The following is an 18,921-nucleotide window of genomic DNA, read 5'->3' on the forward strand; positions in this document are numbered from 1 at the left end:
CCTCAACAACGTTATCCCAAGAAAATAACACTTTTATCCCCAGCAGTGTTGAAAAAAAAAGAAAAAAAAAACCAAAAACAAATTTGAAGGAGGGGAAGAAAGGAGACTCCCACAGTGGTACTATCCCCAGCAAGCAAGAACAAAGCAGAGCGGAGGATAAAAAAAAATTGAAAAAGAAGTCAGGCGTCCACCTGGAGAATGAGGATGAATAATTGTAGAAGAAATCAGGCGCCCACCTGGAGAACAAGGGAAAACAGTTGAATTATCAGAAGTCAGGCGTCCACCTGGAGAACAAGGAAGGACAGTTAAAATAGCAATCAGGCATCCACCTGGAGAACAAGGAAGAACAGTTGAAATATCAGAAGTCAGGCGTCCACCTGGAGAACAAGGAAAAGCACCAAAACTGGGGCAGAAAATTTTCTGCCATTGTAGAAAATTTTCTCGGAGGAACGAGGAAATTAATTCAAGTTTTAAGAGATAGCAAGACAACACGATTCGAAGAAAAACAGTCGGAGGTAAGACAATTCCAAGATTTTGAAAATGGGATCATCCGCCCTCGAATAGGATATTTTGGGTTCATCCGCCCTCGAATAGGATATTTTGGGTTCATCCGCCCTCGAATAGGATATTTTGGGTTCATCCGCCCTCGAATAGGATATTTTGGGTTCATCCGCCCTCGAATAGGATATTTGGGTTCATCCGCCCTCGAATAGGATATTTGGGTTCATCCGCCCTCGAATAGGATATTTTGGGTTCATCCGCCCTCGAATAGGATATTTGGGTTCATCCGCCCTCGAATAGGATATTTTGGGTTCATCCGCCCTCGAATAGGATATTTTGGGTTCATCCGCCCTCGAATAGGATATTTGGGTTCATCCGCCCTCGAATAGGATATTTGGGTTCATCCGCCCTCGAATAGGATATTTGGGTTCATCCGCCCTCGAATAGGATATTTTGGGTTCATCCGCCCTCGAATAGGATATTTTGGGTTCATCCGCCCTCGAATAGGATATTTGGGTTCATCCGCCCTCGAATAGGATATTTTGGGTTCATCCGCCCTCGAATAGGATATTTCGGGTTCATCCGCCCTCGAATAGGATTTTATTTTTTAAAGTTGTTGAAATCAGGAGCCCCCCTGAAGAACAGAATGGCGATGTATTGGTTGAAGTCAGGAGCCCGCCTGAAGAGAGGAATGGCGATTATTTTCAAAGTTGTTGTTGAAGTCAGGAGCCCGCCTGAAGAGAGGAATGTCATTCATTTTTAAAGTTGTTGTTGAAGTTGGGAGCCCGCCCATAGAACAGAGGCATACATTTCAGTCTTTAATTTTCAAGCATTGAACTTGGGAGCCCGCCCAGATAACAGAGGCATACATTTCAAGTCTTTAATTTTCAAGTATTGAAGTTGGGAGCCCGCCCAGATAACAGAGGCATACATTTCAAGATCAAGTTAGAGGACAATAAAACAGAGGGTTACAATAAGAATCCCCAGCAGGAAACAATAAAATTCCCCGGCACCGGGAAGCAGAAGGTTGCAACAAGAGGTCACAGCACAAACTCAAGTGCATGTGTCAAAAGAAGAAAAGCACCGGAAGAAATGCAAGCTGACAAGGAAGCAAGGCAACAAAAACAAATTGTACTCTAGCCTAGCTTCTTGTTTTCTTTTAAGCACGTTGTAACAAGGAGATCGGTAAGCAGTAGTAATAGCATGCAACAACAGTAACAGTGCAGTCCAACGGTAGTCCCAGCTACCAAAGTTTCCCGAACTACATTGACCTAATTCCTGTTTAGCCCAGGATATGTAGGAAACCTTTGAAGCAAAGGTTCGGTCAAATCTTTTTCAAAAAATGCTTCAACGGAGTACTCGAATGGGCAAAAAATCGCTCGCTTTATCTTTGCACGAAAACCCTTCGTGTCTTCGGGCAAAGAGGGGCAGCTGTAAGCACGTGATTTTTGCCCTATATGAGAATTACTCCCAAAAAATTCAAAAAATAAAGTAATTTTCTTGGTGTGCAATTTTGTGATATTTTGAATAATTATTTGTATTTATCTGTGCATATTTATTTGCTAAATTAATAAAAAATACAAAAATATGTCGCATTTTGCATATAGGATTTAATTCTACAATTGTTAGTAATTAAATTTGTTTTACAAAAATTAAAAATTACAAAAATAGGCATCGTTTGCATTTTTAGCATTTAATGTCCAAATATACAATTTTATGCTTAATTAATACTTAATTGTGCGTTAATTGTTATTGGGAGTTAATTTGCGCTTTTATAACTTAATTTAGTTCTTAATAATAGTTTAAGTATTTTTATAATTTAGTTTTAGAAAAAATAAAAGAAAAATAGAGAGCGAAAATATAAAGAAAGTCGGAATTAGGCCTCTTCTTCAATTTCAAGCCACAGGCCCAAAAAATGGCCCAATCTTCCCTACGACCCAGTCCATTTCGAACTGGGTCGACCCAGTCCATAACCCAACACCCCTATTATCTTACAAACAACACAAAACAAAAAGAAAAAAATGAAGAAAACCCTAAAAAATGTTAACTCATCCGCCACCCCTCCTATTGGCTTCATCTTCTCCAACCTTCAAACCCCACCTCCTATGGCTTCCCTTTGCCTTCAACTTCAAGCAGCCATGGCTACACACACACACGCACGTCACCCTCACGACCCCGGCTCAACTAAATGACCCCAAGAGCCATAGTTACTGCTGACCACGCAGCTATCTCGGCGTCGTCGCTTCATCTTCTTCGTCCTTCGTCAACCACGAGCTCGAGCTTCGACATCCATCCATGGCTGTCGTTGTTGCTACTCAGACAGCTATCGCCATAGCCGCTTCTTCGGCTTTCAGCTTCAAGCGAACCAAACAGACCCATCACACGAACCGCTGCCTCACCTTCATCTTGTTTGCCACAACCAAACGCAGCTGCTTCTGTTTCGCGGCACGCTGCTACTGTCTGCTCCTCCATCGTCGCAGTTGCTGTATTTTCATCGCATTGCTGCCCACGAACAGCTTATTTCGAGTTCGTCCTCGTTTGGTCGAGTTTCATCTTCTCCGTCATGGTTGCCATAGCTGCTGCTCCATTTGTTGCTGCTGCGTTGTTCTTCTTCGTCTCCGTCGCGGCCAAGATCACGCAGCAACTGCTGCTGCTCACGTTTCCGCCATGGACGAGCAAGCTTTGATGCTGCCATGGCCATCTGCGAACTGCTGCTCTTTCCTCTCCATCTTCTTCGTTTATTCGTCGTTGTTTCGAATCAGTTAGTTGGTTTATGTTTTAAAATTTCGTCCATTTTTTTTGTTGTTCGTTGTTTTTCGGATTCAAAATCGATAAATGATTCAATGTTTGTTTTGTTTGTCCGTAGTTGAAATAATTTTAGTTTGTTCATATGTTTCGTTAAATTAATTTTCAGATTTCAAAATAGAAGTTTAATTAGTTGTTTTCATGTTTATTTCATGTTTGTATTATTGTTTAAGTAAGTATTTGTTAGTTTGATGTTTGTTAGATTCAAATTGAAATTTAATCAACTATTTCTTCAATTTGTTTCATATGTTTATGTATTGTTAGAAATTGTTAATATTGTTAAGTTCAAGTTTAAGTTCATAATTGTTTCTTCGTCGATCTTGTTATTTGTTTAAAGAATTTAGTTGTATTAAAGGAATATATTGTTTTAATCGTTTAATCCGTCATGTTTGTTGTCTTAAAATAGATTCATTCATGTTCATACTTTGTTTGGATGATCTTGAATCCGAATTTTGTATAGTTTGATTTCTTGTTTACCATTTATGATTATTGCTTGAATTGTTCTCATAATCTTGTTTTAAGTTTAATATAAGAATTGTTTGTTGTAATGTTGTTAGAGTTGATTTTAAGTTCAATATGATTGAATTTAGAAATCTTCATACTTTGATTGTTGTTGTTGTTGAATCCGAAAATAGGATTGTTTGTTGCTAAAATATTGTTCAATCAAATTTTAGTTGTTCTTTGTTGTTCAATTCGTGTTCATGTGATTTGTTGTTGAAATGTTGTTAAAATCGTGTTCATGTGATATTGTTGTTATGATGTTCATCCATGTTCATATTGTTGTTTGAACATTGTTAGAAATTGATCATATTGTCTATATTTTGGTTAAGTTTGATTAATTGATGTGTTATAGCTGATGGGTAGTTTGGTAAATTTGTAGTACGTTCAGGGGTAGTTTGGTAATTTCAGTAAGGTCGGAGGGGGTAGTTTAGGAATTGTACATTTTAAAATTGTTTATTTGAAGCATGGGGGACAAAATGAAATGGGGTGGGTTGTGATATGATTATTTAATATAAAGGGGGGACAATATTTAATTTAAAGGGGAATCTTGCATTATTTTAAATGAAGCATGGGGGACAAAATATAATGGGGTGGTGTGATATGTTTATTTAATGTAATGGGGATGAGTGGAAAGATAATGGGTTGGGTAGAGAAAAAGTATTGATTTAATTGATTAAAAGATTTATGGGATGAGATTATATATATGTGGGAAGTCTTGAACACAAGACAGAACAGAAATAGAGAGAGAACACATACAGACGAGAAAAAATACACACACAGATAGAGAGAAAAAACGGATAGAGAATAGAAGAGAGAAAAATTCCGAAAAAATATTTAAGCTTTCAAAATAAAAATAAAAGCTAAAAAATCTACTGTTTTCTTTCTTTGTTTGAAATTAGTATTAATGGTTGTTGTTTCATTTAAAGCTTAAAGCTTTTGTTTTTTGGGATTACTACTCCACCGGTCTGTTACCGGTTTGTTACTGTTGCTGGGCAGTTGTTGCTGTTGCACTGTTATTACTGTTGCTGATTTTCATCTTCATTTTCTTTTGCTTCCAATATCAGGTACATATCTTTTAAACTCATGTTGTGAAGAGCTTCAACATGGCAAATAAATGAAGTTTGGAATTATAAGGATGTCTTCTACTCATTTAAATTTTATTAGTTTAAATTTCAGTTTTGTTTTAGTTGGTTAATATAGTATTAAATCAATTGGTAGATTAGTTCTCTTTCTTAATAACTAATAGCTTAGTTATTTTAGGAACGCGATCAACTCATTTCTTTTAATATATGAAATAATGTCAATGATTTTTTTACAAAATATAGAGTTAAGTGTTTGCAAATATTCGCATAGGCAGAGAATAAGAATTGGTTTATTTATCTAAAACTCAATCTTTGTAAACAAATTAACCAAACAATTATAACTTTGGACTAAAAACAAGTATATGAGAAGGATATGGGATTTACAAGCACGAATTGCAACATTTTATGTCAAGGATATGTAGAAATAGAATTCACATTAAATATAACAATAAAAATTCTTCAGAAACTATTAATTTGTTTATCAAATTAATTCTTTTTCCAGTTTTATATGCGATTCGATTTTTGGATATGTTAATGTTGTATCCACGATAAAAATGGTAGTATTTTTAGTTACTGTTGTTTGTTTCTTTTTCATATCATTAATTCTTTAAAATTTGAATAGTTTTGAGGTATATAATTCATACGCGTAAAATAAGACTTGTAGCAACGCCTAATAAATTTTGAATTCTTTGTCAAGAAATTTGGTGGCATCCCAATCGGTAATTCTCCATGATTCTTACATTTAAAAATAGATGGATGCAATAAACATTTATGGAAAATCTATACTACTATTAAGAATCTTTTGCGTGATTAGGGATGCGTTCGCGTAACCTGATTATATTTCTAAAAGCAATTCGGATTATGCGTTCGCGCAACTTCGAACGAACATTTAATAAAAAGGGGGATCTTCGGAGAATATCAATATTAATTTCATATAACTCGAGATGTGCGGTTCAATATTTAATTATACAAGAGCGACGAACATTCTTAATTTTATTTTTAGCACAATTTCGAACTTAAGTCTTCTTTTTTTATAATAAAAAATTTCGAAAAAAAATAATAATTATTATATTATCATTGTGTATACGTATGCGTGACACGATTTTCACGTTAAAAAATATTAATATATAAAACGAATACACGTACGCGTGATTCGATTCGAAGAAGGGTCTTTAATTATAAACAATCTAATTAGAAGCGGTAACAATAAAATCATGCAATAAAAATGTATTTAACAAATCAAAATAATCAAGCCGAATATAACAGTTGAGCGACCGTGCTAGAACCACGGAATTCGGGAATGCCTAACACCTTCTCCCGGGTTAACAGAATTCCTTATCCGGATTTCTGGTTCGTAGAATAATAAACAGAGTCATATTCTCCTCGATTCAGGGATTAAAATTGGTGACTTGGGACGCCTTAAAATTCCCAGGTGGCGACTCTGAAACAAACAAACAAATCCCGTTTCGACTGTCCTTTAATTGGAGAAAACTCCCTTGCACCCTCGCGGGCGCGGTAAAAAGGAGGTGTGACAAGGATCAAGATCGGATTCAGACTCGTAGTCATCGACCACGACACTCTTTCCCCTATCTGCGGCTGAAGAAGAAGCACGACTCGGTCCGAAAGACGAAGGCCTTCCCAAAGTGGCAACAGCAGCCTCGGGGCCCCGACTTCCTGTCGCAATAGCTTGTTGATCAATCACGACAGCCGGATCCTCTACCGTCGGGTTGGTCTCGATCGCCGGGTTTACCTCTGCGACCGGGTTAGCACCACCACCCATTTCAAAAACTGTCAAGGGAAGGTCGCCCTCTGAATATACTACGGCTGAAGAAGCCATTTTGGACTTCACTCACTCTCTCTTCGACGGACCCTCCCCGTCCTCAGCACGGGAAGATTCACCCGTTGAGTGGGCAGTAAGAGCAGGAGTCCCAGGTTGGGGAACAATTTCCATGCACACGGCTCCGGTCGTAGGTTCAACTTGAGTAGCCCTCAATGTATGTCAGGCAGCAGACCTCGGTGCAAGTCGAGCAGAATACGTCGGTCGACGGAATGTTAGCGGAGGAGCCCTCGTCCTTCGCACTCTCACTGTTAACAGTAATGGTCGTGTAAGTAACGAGGTCAAATTGCAAGGCGAAAAATAGAGAAGCTGCGGCAAGTCGACTTACCAGTAAGGGGCTTACGCCCGTATTTCTCATAGAAGGACGCCCATTCGCGAACCCCCACCGTATGGGAAGAATGTCATTCACCCATTCGCAGATATTGTCAACAGGCGTAGGAGGTAATCTCTCGGCTGCAAAAGTAAAAATGATTTAACAATGCTACCCAAAGAAAAATGGTCGACCACCACTCCGACAGGAGATACAGAAAAAAAACTTACGTGTGAAGTTCCACCTCTCAGGGAACCTTGCTGAGTCCGTCACAAGGTGCTCGGTTCGCACATAAAAGTAGCTTTCCCAAAAATGACGATTGGATCTATCGTCCATCTTCACCACCAGACTCTTCATTCCTCGATGGCGTATGTGGATCATCATGCCTCGAATAAGTTGAGGGGCAAAAATATTGAGCATATGCCCCAGAGTGTTCTCCCGACCGGTAAGCTCCACGAACTTGAGCAGCATGAGGAACAACTTGTATCCGTATTGCGAAAGTTGAGCCGGGCATACTTCGTAGAAACGGCAGAAGCCTACTACCAAGGAAGGGAGAGGAAGCATCCGACAATAAAAGGGTATGCGTAGAAAACATAATATCCTGGGCTGTCAAAATGTACAATATCATCTCCCACCGCCGGCAACATCTCAACATGGTGCGGAATCCCCCATTTGATCTTAAGCTCTGCAATCGACGCTTCATCCATAATAGAGGAAACAGACTCCGGTTTCTCTTCGAAAGTCTTTTGAAATCGGTCCATAACTTTCCCGAACGGGGCAATATTTCGGCCGCTGTTGGGACCCCCTCATCCTCTGCCACCTCCATTCCTCTGGGAGCAAAAGCATCATTTTCTGGCACCGAAACTTCGGCAAGTCTGTCAGCGCGGGATGAAGTACCAGCCATTTATCTCGATTGAACAAAGTAAATGAGCGGAGGGAAGTAAGAGGGAAGACGGTGGCGTCAATTTCCGACTAACATAAGAGTGAACTAAAAATCTGAAGTATCAGAGAAGGTAAAGACTCGCAAAATTCCTTTGATAGATCGAAAAGTGTGGCAATATAATGGTGTTTCCCCCCTATTTATATGAACATAAATGCCTCGAGCGGGAAACCCGAGAGTCACCAATCAAAACTGATAGGGCACAAGAAACGGTTCAATCCATAGGAACGTGTGTCATAATGGCAGTGACTACAAACTATATTTCGAATCAACGCAACGGTTCAACTCTGAATGGATGTGACGGTCCAAGGGTATCATTGAAGCGTCACGCCATTGCCTCGATCTAAAAACCTCACTCAAGGCGTAAACATTAAGATTTCTCCTAACTTTCGAATCGACAGAGTGCGCCCGTCGAGCCCGCTAAGAGACGACCTCGGCGGACGGAGGGACTAACTGTATATGTCAAAACCTGACTGTAGAGGTCGCCCCCAATAGGAATGATAGGGGGTCGACCAAGCCGGGATCCCGCCCAGGTGGTGAAATAGCAAAGAACACCTCCGCCATCCTCGGGGTCAAATCATCGAAAGCATACGCCAAGTCAATATTGTGTTCGAGTAATGACAAAAGGGACATTTGCAGGAAAGCATGTTGGTCAAAGACCATTGAATAAAAAGTTCTAGGAACTATATATATGGCAGGTAGGCTCAGAAAAAGGGGGGACTTTTTCAAGGAAAAAAGGGACAACAGACAAGGGAGGAAAAAGAAAGAAAATAAGAAGAGGAAAGAAGGATCTCTCGCGGATGAAAAATTGCTTCACTTTTTCCTCTTTGCTCCTTCATTCACGATTCTTTTTTGCTTCAGATGTAAGCTCATCTCTCGTGTTTGATGTAAGATTATCACATCAATAAATCTAATATGCTCTTACCTTTCGTTATTTCACGCTGTATATGTTTGGATCAGAAGATTAATTATGCTTGGCTAAGATTTACCTTCTTCATTATTGATAATTGATTTGGCAAAAGAATCTTAAACTTTTTGTTCAAACAAACACTTCTCTGTAATATTCAAAAATATTCAGAACAAACGAGGTTGTTACAGAGAGATTTGACTGTATAACAAACTCATAAGCTAAAAAGATAACAATAAGCACTGACTAATAGCAAGTTTAATGTATATCATATAAATTAGAAGAAAGGGAAATATCATTAATAACCTAATTTTAATAGTTTAAAAATAAAAAAGAACTTTTGTATACATTTGATTGTTAATAACGTAAAATACTCAAAAGAATGAAGATATTAGATGTGAATTCTAATGTCCATAAGAAATCCATATTTAACCACTCCAAAAAAAAAAAAGAAGAAGAAAAGAGCAAATAAAAAAAACCAAAATATTAATTCAATGACTCGTTTTATGTGATGCACTTTAATTATATTTAAAATTTTAAAAATATTTTAAAATTTATAATACAAAATAAGTTATAAATAATAATGTGTCTATATTTATCTCACTAGAAATATAATATATAAAATTTGAATATAAATTATTTTTAAATATAGAACTACATTATTCTTTTTATAAGAAATTCTATCACATCACATAAATAGAAATAGAATGAGTTTGTACTTAGCAAAAATAAGAGTGCCCATATCATAAATCACTTTAGCGATAACGGAAAAGGTACCAGACAGCCAGCTAACCTTTTGGCCATTTTTTTCCCCTTTTTCTCTTCATCTCTCTCCTTCTCTTACAACCTTCCAGTCTTCCCATCTCAAATCTTGCCGCTATTCTGCTTTTCTTGTAAGTATTTTCCAACCAATTTATCCCAATTTCTAATTTTGTATAAGCTCAATTGATAATCCCAAATCTTGTTAATTTGTAATTATATCTCAAGATTCTTGCTCCAAGACTTTAAATTTCTCATGAATATTCACCCCTTTAATTGTTTTCCCATAACAGATCATCCATAGGCAGAATTTCATGTTTATCATATCCCTTTTGCTGTGATGCATCTATATAAAGCTGCTTTATTCTTTTTAATCAAATGGGTATTTATTGGATATGATTATGTACATATGTATTGGTGTTAGACAATTTTTTTTTTTTGTGTGTGAAAAAGTTTGGATTTTTATGTGTTTTGGATAATTCTGAAGTATTGATGAGTGGGTTTTGTGTATGTTGGTATTTTTAGGGAATTTGATGAATTAGCTGAAATTTTAAAAGGAACTGTTGTTTTATTTAAAGGGTTTGTGAAGGAAGTGTAGAGAATGGCGTGTAAAGGGTTCTGGGAGTGCTTGTTGAAGCTCTTGAACTTCTTGTTGACCCTTGTTGGTTTGGCAATGGTGGGGTATGGTATTTACCTCTTTGTTGAGTACAAAAATCATTCATCCTCTGGGGATGATTACCCGGTTGCACCAACAAGTAGTGCTGAAGTGATAGAGTTCGGTCGTCCAATGCTGATCGCTGTATCGTTGGCTGACAACATCTTTGATAAACTTCCAAAAGCTTGGTATGAATACCCTTTTCCCCATAATTCTTATTTTGATTGTTTGTGCTAAGCCTTGAAGCTGAATTCGAGATGATTACGATGGTGTGATTACTTCTACTGGAAGCTGTATTTGCTAGTTAGTAATGTCGCATATGCTAGTTCTTCATTGGTTTTTAGAGGGATGTCACACTTAAAAAAGATAAGGGCAGAATCTTTTAAAGAGTTAAAAGGTATAGTCTGTTGCTTCTCTGATTAGTGAAATTGAGAAGATAGTCTCTTCCGCATAGGAGATGATTGTTCATTTAGACAGAATAAACGTGAACTGGATTTGGGAAACATTGCTTGATTTTTTCCTAAGAATTTACTTGCGTCTAATGATCTCTCTATCTTTTTCACTTTGTTCCATGAGAAGTACCAAAATAGATGATCTCAAGTTCTCAACACTAGGTTTATTTCTTTCACTTTTTGCACATCAAAGGGATCCTCGTTGAACTAGAAGTTTTTAGCACTTCCTTTTTGTCTTTCTTCATGGAAAGTACAGCAAAATTGGCACTCACAAAATTTGCACTTCAACCTAGAGCAGGTACGCGTGTTACTCTTTTTTTCATGGTCATGCCAGCTCCATCCATCATCATGTTTATTGCTCAATACTTCCGTGACCAAAATGAATAGTATGGGAGATAGGACATCCCTTCACTCTCTCCCCTCCATTATACAAAGTTTTTCCCACTACTAAAACTTCTCCAAAATTTCTCCTCTTATTCGCTGTAACTTGCACTGGGAGAACTTGTCTTGTTATCCCCTTCCTTTAACCATGATACCCTCTATTTTTGTCTCCAACTAATTTCTTGTGCTATATCCATTAAATCTAGCTCTCTCTCCATTTCATATTTCCTCATTTTTAGCCATCATCTAGTTCCAACCCCCCTCCGTTCTCTTCTTTGTTCATAAGTTTTGACATCTCGACTTTTCTACCCTTCCAAATACTTCTATATTTTATTGGCTAAGAACCCCTTTCAAATTTCTCAGTTTCTTTACAAGGCTGAACTAAAGATTCCCTTTAACTTGGCAACTCCACCATTATGTCTGCCTTGGCCAAAATATTTCGCTTTCAATCACATTCTCAAATTGAAGAGGTGCTTGTAGTTTTCTTAGTTTTGCTGTGTCTAAAAGAATAGGCAAATAATCTGAAGCAAGTTTTGGCTAAGGCTTTTGATTTATGTCCAATGTCATTTTCTCATATCCGGTGGATGCTAAAAATTTGTTTAATCTAGATTTAGATCTTGACTCCTATGATCTAGACCATGTAAAACTATCACTTGTCCATGGAAGATCTAGGGATTGATGGTTAACAATAAAAAGCTCCAAAGTCCCCTCCATTTCTCTAGAGAAAGGATCACACCCGATCTTCATCCCTAGGAACCTTATTGAGTTAAAATCTCTTCAAAATCACTCAAAGTAGTCCCCGACCTGATAAAAGCACGGAGTTAATTCTAAAACTCTCTCTTTGATCCCTCACCCACTGGCCTGTATCCCTCCCCTAACCTCACTCCATGTTGCTTCCTATGCTCTTGGATCATGATGCAGTGGAGTAAACTCCTTATCATCCAACCATTTCCATCTTTCTTTCATCCCATAGGATAATGATTCCTTCTGCATTTCCCTTACCAGGGATCACATATTTCACCCATCTGTTTTTTTTCATGTCACTCCTAACAATTACGTTAATCATGGTCTGAAACTCACCAAACCCACCTGCACTCTCTTTACTCCAATTTGATGATAGCCCTTTTTCTACCTTATGTAAAGTGTAAATAGATTTCCTATGCTTCTGTGCTTCTCAACATCTCTAACATATAAGGTGATTGATTTGGGGTATTCACACGAGGACATGGATTAACTGCAAACTTCATGTATCTCCATTGTTAGTTTTGACTGTGTATGGAAGGCTTTATATCCATCCCTTGATAAACTTCAAACTCTACTCTTCATGTCAGGAATAACCATCATCCAGAATGTATGACTTCATTTTTAGTTTCATCCTCCTTTTTTCTTCTTTTCAATTTTCAGGGGTGCTGTTGGGGGTGGGTGGGGGGGACTTTAATGCTTTCTCTGTGAGAATGTAAAGTACATTCTGTGGAAGTGATTGAGACACTTTTCCCAAGGAAGTAGGATGCCCCTATTGTACTACATTCTATACAACCAAACTACGTTCAAGAAGTCATGCATTGAATTGTCAATTCTGTGTACTGTAATTTTCTCTTTGGAGATTTTGAAGCTTATTTTACTAAAAATTTTTGATTAAAATTTCCTCCCACTTCACAAGTCGTAATTTAGAACTTTTAGAAAGCAACTGAAACAATTTTTAGTTATTATTTTATTCAATACTTCTATGAGTTTTTGGTCATGACCCTTTGAGGATTATTGATAATGTTTCTGTCACCTAGGGGTATAGATTACTCTGCTGTGCTGTAATCCTTTTGTATTGCATGTTTGCTGCATTGGCAGCAAATCTGGAACTGATAGGCAATTAATATATTTTTAGCTTTTTGCTAAACTGTAACTTATTGTATTCCTTGAAGAAAGTATATGCAAAGGTTGAATTAATTTGAGTGTTCCCTAGGAGTAGAAGGAAAGACATGTGGAAATATAAATGAAGAAAACGAACTATATATGGTCTTCACCTGTTTGTTTACGTCAATATTAAATTATAAACATAGACGAGCCTTTTCGTCATAATATGGTCTTTAGTTTTGAATGGGTTTGAATTCTCAGAACTTATCTACACGAGTTTTGGAAAATATAAAATGAAAAGACCATTCTTCCTTTTATTGCTAATCAATGACTTATTCTTTTGGGATAAAGTTTTGCTAAGGATTTTGTTGATGTCTGGTGTACAGTGGTTGAATTATTTTAGGTGTTTCTTGGGAATAGAAGGGAAAGAAATGTGGAAACATAAATGAAGAAAACAAACTATATACCACATCCAAGGGTGTGGCCAAGTGGTGATGAAGTGGATGAAAACCTTGGAGACAAGGGTTTCAAATTCCAAGAGAGACAAAGAAATGCTAGTAGATCTTCCCATTTGCCTAAACCTTGGTGCCAAAGTTAACTGATACCTGTGGTTGTGGGGATAGCAGATACCTGGTGGAATAGTCGAGGTGCATGCTAGTTGGCTCGAATACCACCTTTATAAAAAATAAAATATAAATTGCCTCGCCTGTTTGTTTGCGTTCATATTAAGGTTAAGAGCCTTTTTGTCATTCTATCTCTTTAGCCTTGAGTAGGTTTGAATTCTTAGAACTTGACTACGTGATTTATAAAAAATATAAAATGACAAGACTATTCTTCCTTTATTGCTAATCAATGACCTTTCTTTGAGATAAAGTTTTGCTGTGGATGAGTCATATTGGTATTCTGCTGCTTTTCCAAGTTGACTTTCATGCACTAATGCTTAGTTGATTGGACTTTGTACGTGTTCTTTGGAAAACTAATTGATCTATTTGTTATGTTGCAGGTTCATATACTTATTCATTGGTATTGGAGCGGTTCTTGTCGTTGTATCTTGCTGTGGTTGCATTGGAGCGGCAACAAGGAACGGATGCTGCCTGAGTTGTGTATCCTTATCATTTGTTCAGTAGTCATGGTAACTTATTTGTGAAAAACCTATGATTTTTTTAAGAAATATATTCTTTCATCAAAATCAAATATTTCGAAATGCTAGAAGTTATGATGTTGGGCAGATTTGTGATTTGGATCAATAGGAGCATTTTCAGTCAGATTTTCGAAATCTTACTTTTATAGCTTTTTATTTTGAACAAACTTGGATGAGTTCTGGATCATTTTGGGCTTAATCCTAACTTCGTCACATGTCAGAGGAGATGGACTGGACTACATGTCTATTAATTGCTTTTTCGGTTTATTGTTATCCTCTTGCCCGTGTTGCAGTACTCCCCGAATCCCTCATGTCCGACAGGCGTTGTTGATTTTTAGGATATCGGAGTTACTAGAGTGTTCATCTGAGTTCTCTTCTCAGGCTTCTATGAAGCATGTTTGGCACCTTAACTATGACAGTACTCTGTGCTGCTTTTCTTGTTGATCTTGGTAGAGCTAGGTGCTGCTGGTTTTATATTCTTTGACAAAAGCTGGAGAGAGGTAAGAGTTTTTCTAATTCATGAATTCACTTTCAAACTATACATTTGTTGTCAGAAAAGTGATGAAAGTTTTTGTCAGGAAATTCCAAGTGACAAAACGGGTAACTTTGATACGATCTATGACTTTCTGGAGGACCACTGGAAGATTATCAAATGGGTTGCCCTTGGGGCAGTTATTTTGGAGGTAAGGTTAAGCAGGGGCAGATCTATGTAGAGGTGACGGGGTGGTACGCCACCCGGTCGCTCGGGTAGAATTTCTTGTACGGATTGGTGTTTAACTAGTATTTCACGTAGAAAAGGTATATAAATAATTAGTGGCACCCCAAGTCACAAAATGGCTGTAGGTGCAATGGGCAAAGTAGCCCTTCCCAAGCCCAATACCAAGATCGATCCTCCTCTCACTCATATTGAGCTAATTTTTTTTTTATGTTCCTTCTTTCCATATTGTTTTCTTTTCTCCTCTTTTTCTTAACTTCTTTTATCTTCATTTTTATATTTTCTCTCTATATAAATCTCATTTTTATTAATTTAGATTATAAAAGTATATTTGCCTATGTTTTCTTGTTCTAGGTCTCAAATTTTTTTATTTGAATATATTTTTAATCATTTTTCTTTTTTATCTAGTTAAAATTATTTTTTTCTTGAAAGGACCAAATATATTTAGTTTTGTTATCATGTATTATTTATGCACTAAAAGATTTTGTAAAGCAAACCAAATTAACTCAAAATGAACCGAACTGAACCGAACCGAATTAATTTAAAATATAGCGAACCAGCCTAATGGATGTATACTCAAATTCAACCTTTTTGGCTACTGGTAAGTTTACATTAAATACAGTGGCACCCGCAACCATCAAATCCTGGATCTGCCGCTGAGGTTAAGAACAGTCTATATGGTTTTTTGTTCCCAAGAAAAAAGAAGGATAGAAGAAAAAGACATGCATTGTTGGATTGTGAGTGAAATACGAGGAGTTTATACAAAACTGCTTTCAATGTTGTTTGCGCCCTGCGCCATGTTCTTTCACATTCAATTCCGTTATGTTGTCTATCCAATGATCATTTGAATTTCTTACTAGCTACTGATCCTATTCAGATGTCTATCTCCACAGTTGGAGTGGTTATGTTGCTAAACTTGCCCATGCATTGATAATCACTGAATTGGTCTGCAAAATGCACTAAAATATAATCTATTCATCCCTGTTGGTGCAATATGCCCCCTACCAGTTATATCTGCTGTGGCCTTTTGGTGTGCATTAGAGATGTTGGCATGGTCGTCCTAGTGAAAGTCATTGCTTACTGCTGGCTTGACCATATTGAGTATAGAGAATATTTGAACTGGATGTTTGTTTTGTCCTTTCCTCCCAGTATAACAACTAAGTGTCAATCCCGAACTAGTTGGGATTAGTTACGTGAATTTCAATAATGTCTTTATCTCCCAGCATTTCTCAATTTTGGCTGTTGACATGAGTTGCAGGCTCTTATATTCTTATTGGCCCTCGTTGTAAGGGCAGCGAACAGACCAGCAGACTATGATAGTGATGATGAGTACATAGGTGGTCCCAGACAACAAATCCGACAGCCACTGATCAACAATAGGCCACCAAATCCTGCAACTGGCGTCCCTGTTGCTGGTACCCTTGATAATCGTCCAAGTAGAAATGATGCATGGAGTACACGCATGAGGGAAAAGGTTTGTTCTCTGTTAGTTACTGTTCTTGCATGTTGATGTGGATCATGATGTTTAGCCTTAGTTGACTGCTCGACGCTCATTACCAACTACACAATCTTTGCACTCATGATGATTTTTATAATCGGTGCTTGTTTGTGGTGGGCCTCTATTTATTTTTGACCTTTTTGTGGGGCTTTGCAGAGATTTTTTTTCTTTTCTTTTAAAAAATATCCGATCACGGCAAGACTTTTTTTTGCATCAGCCAGGACTTTTTTGGACAGTGAGATGATTTTTACTTTGAGATGATTTTTCTTAGTTTTCGAAAAAGCTTCCTTGTGACAGCATATGGGATTATTGTTTCAGTTGGTTTGTGGCAGTAGATTCCTATGGTTTTTATCTCGTTTATGTGATTGCAAGTGCACTTAAAATATTTGGGTGTCTGGTGTCACCTCTTTTCCTTTTGATAGTACTGTCTATCAAGTTTCTGACCCGGTTCTTGAATGACTGTAACACAGTATGGGCTCGATACATCGGAGTTCACTTACAACCCATCGGACTCAAACAGATATCCGCAAACTGCCGTACAGCCACAAGAGGAAAGGAAAGGTTGTGCCATAATGTAATGATGGACTTCTGTAATTTATGGAGGACTCGTGATTGTTCTTGTTTGTGTAATTTAGTCTGGTGTGAGGTATTTGTGTCTTCTGTAAGCATTTTCTCTTTGTGGAGTCTATGTACAAAACACAGTTTTCAGGATCATCACTTGTCTTAACAGCACATTTTGAAGGGTATTTCCTCCAGTTCATGTTATGAAAGTTAAACATGATTAATGACAGTGTTTGGTTCTTGACAGAATCATGTAAATGAAGATGAAAAATGAACTTCAGGGAAGTAGTTTTCTATATCTGGGGTATTCTCATGTTCTTGATAGTACCTAAATCGATGTTTCGGATGCCCTCGGTTAGTCATACCGATGTATTTGTGTACGTTTGAATATCAGCAATGATTCTTCTAAGTTGTATGAAAGTGAAAATGTGTAACGTAAACCCTTATGTTGCACGGTAGATCCGCCCCTGATAGAAAGACTTATCCTGGATTGTTCCTGTTGGAGTAAATCACTTCTTTTCTCCATCGTGATTCATGACCCGCTAAAGTTATTCCCAAGAAGTAATCTTATCATCTTTAATTAAAGACCTCATATTCTTCTTTTTTTCTACTTTTGATAAAGAATTCCAATTCTTGTTTATTTTTTCAAATTATACCAAAGATAGAAGGAAAGATGTATAGGGACAAGTCTAGTAGAAATTATAAAAAGCAGAAAGAGCCACATATATAGAATATATGTACTAACCAATGCAAGTGAAATTAGTCGTAAGAAACACGTGTTTGCTCCTTTAATTTTGCTGCTTTCTACTTCAAGAATCTCTACAACAGCATGTAGACTTGTTCTTGTTTGATTCGAGACAGAGGTGGACCCACGATTTGAGAGCGATGGGCACTAACGCCTATACATATGCCAATTAGTAGCGACAAAGTTCGGTGTGCAACTCTGTAAACTAAGCGATTATGATAGGTTATCATCAAAGTACAAACTCTCAGTCGCCATTGTCAAAATCGACATATGTGGTTGCTTCTCGTCGAAAGTGATTGTTAAAGGGAGGAAGAGAGTTTGTATTTTTCTACTTGTTGAGAGAGGAGCTACACTTTGGGGCTTTCTATTTTAATTTTTAAGAGAGGGACCCGGAAAAGAATAAATTAATTAGATTGACTATTAAGTAGTACTAAATTATAATTGAATTCAAAAAAGATAAATTCATAATAAAAAAAGTAAACCAGTTGACTATTAAGTACTTCCTCTGTTCACTTTTATTTATCCACTATATTTAAAATACATTTTCACTTTTACTTTTCCACTATACTAAATCAAGAGAAAGACAATCTTTTTTTCCTGTTTTACCCTTATCATTAATTACTTATTTTCAAACTTAATTCCCCCGACTTTTTGAAAGGCTAATATTATTAGGGGTTGTGTGGTAAATTAAATATACATTATATTTATTATTTTTTAAAGGGCGTAAAAAATCCATAGCGGACAAATAAAAATGAACGGAAGTAATATAAATTATGGTAGGAATCAATAAAGTGAAGCAAAAGACCAAATCTGTCACGACCCGAATTTTTCACCCTCGGGAGTCGTGATGGCGCCTACTAATGTGAGCTACGCAAGTCGACTGTTTGAACAAATTACCTTTTTACCCATTTTATATTCTTTAACAATTATGAAGCAATAACGCGTAGACAGCGGAATTTACAATAAGCAGAAGAAAAGCAATGAACTATCTGAATATGTATCCAATACAACTGCTTAAGCATCGACTATCCAGAACTGGTGTCACAGTTTCACAGACGGTCTACATACAAAGTCTGAAAGATAAAAGATACACTATTTCTGAAATAAGTAAAGGAAACAGGATAAAGGAAAGATAGGAGGTGACGCCAAGGCCCGCGGACGTCTGCAGGACTACCTTGGGTCGCCTGTGTGGACTGAAGACAACACCCTTACTGCGGTCCAAGCGCTCCGGTATCAGTATCTGCACACAGTGCAGAGTGTAGTATCAGCACAACCGACCCCAT

At 37.3% G+C, this 18,921-nt stretch overlaps 1 protein-coding gene across 2 annotated transcripts; it reads left to right on the forward strand.

Annotated features, from left to right (window-relative positions):
• Positions 1 to 9,585: 9,585 nt before the first annotated feature.
• Positions 9,586 to 17,122, forward strand: LOC107823134 (tobamovirus multiplication protein 2A). 2 transcript variants are annotated; one of them, XM_075249474.1, is made up of 7 exons: positions 9,586 to 9,776; positions 10,221 to 10,485; positions 13,982 to 14,081; positions 14,539 to 14,619; positions 14,698 to 14,802; positions 16,093 to 16,308; positions 16,803 to 17,122. In XM_075249474.1, the coding sequence occupies exons 2-7, from the start codon at positions 10,244 to 10,246 to the stop codon at positions 16,908 to 16,910; spliced, it is 852 nt and encodes a 283-aa protein (XP_075105575.1). In that variant the 5' UTR covers positions 9,586 to 9,776; positions 10,221 to 10,243; the 3' UTR covers positions 16,911 to 17,122. The 2 variants fall into 2 exon arrangements, with proteins under 2 accessions (XP_075105575.1, XP_075105582.1); XM_075249481.1 differs by having other exon boundaries at positions 9,598 to 9,776; positions 10,168 to 10,485.
• The last annotated feature ends 1,799 nt before the right edge of the window (positions 17,123 to 18,921 follow it).

Source organism: Nicotiana tabacum, chromosome 1 (genome assembly GCF_000715075.1).
Source record: "Nicotiana tabacum cultivar K326 chromosome 1, ASM71507v2, whole genome shotgun sequence".
Lineage (NCBI taxonomy): Eukaryota > Viridiplantae > Streptophyta > Magnoliopsida > Solanales > Solanaceae > Nicotiana > Nicotiana tabacum.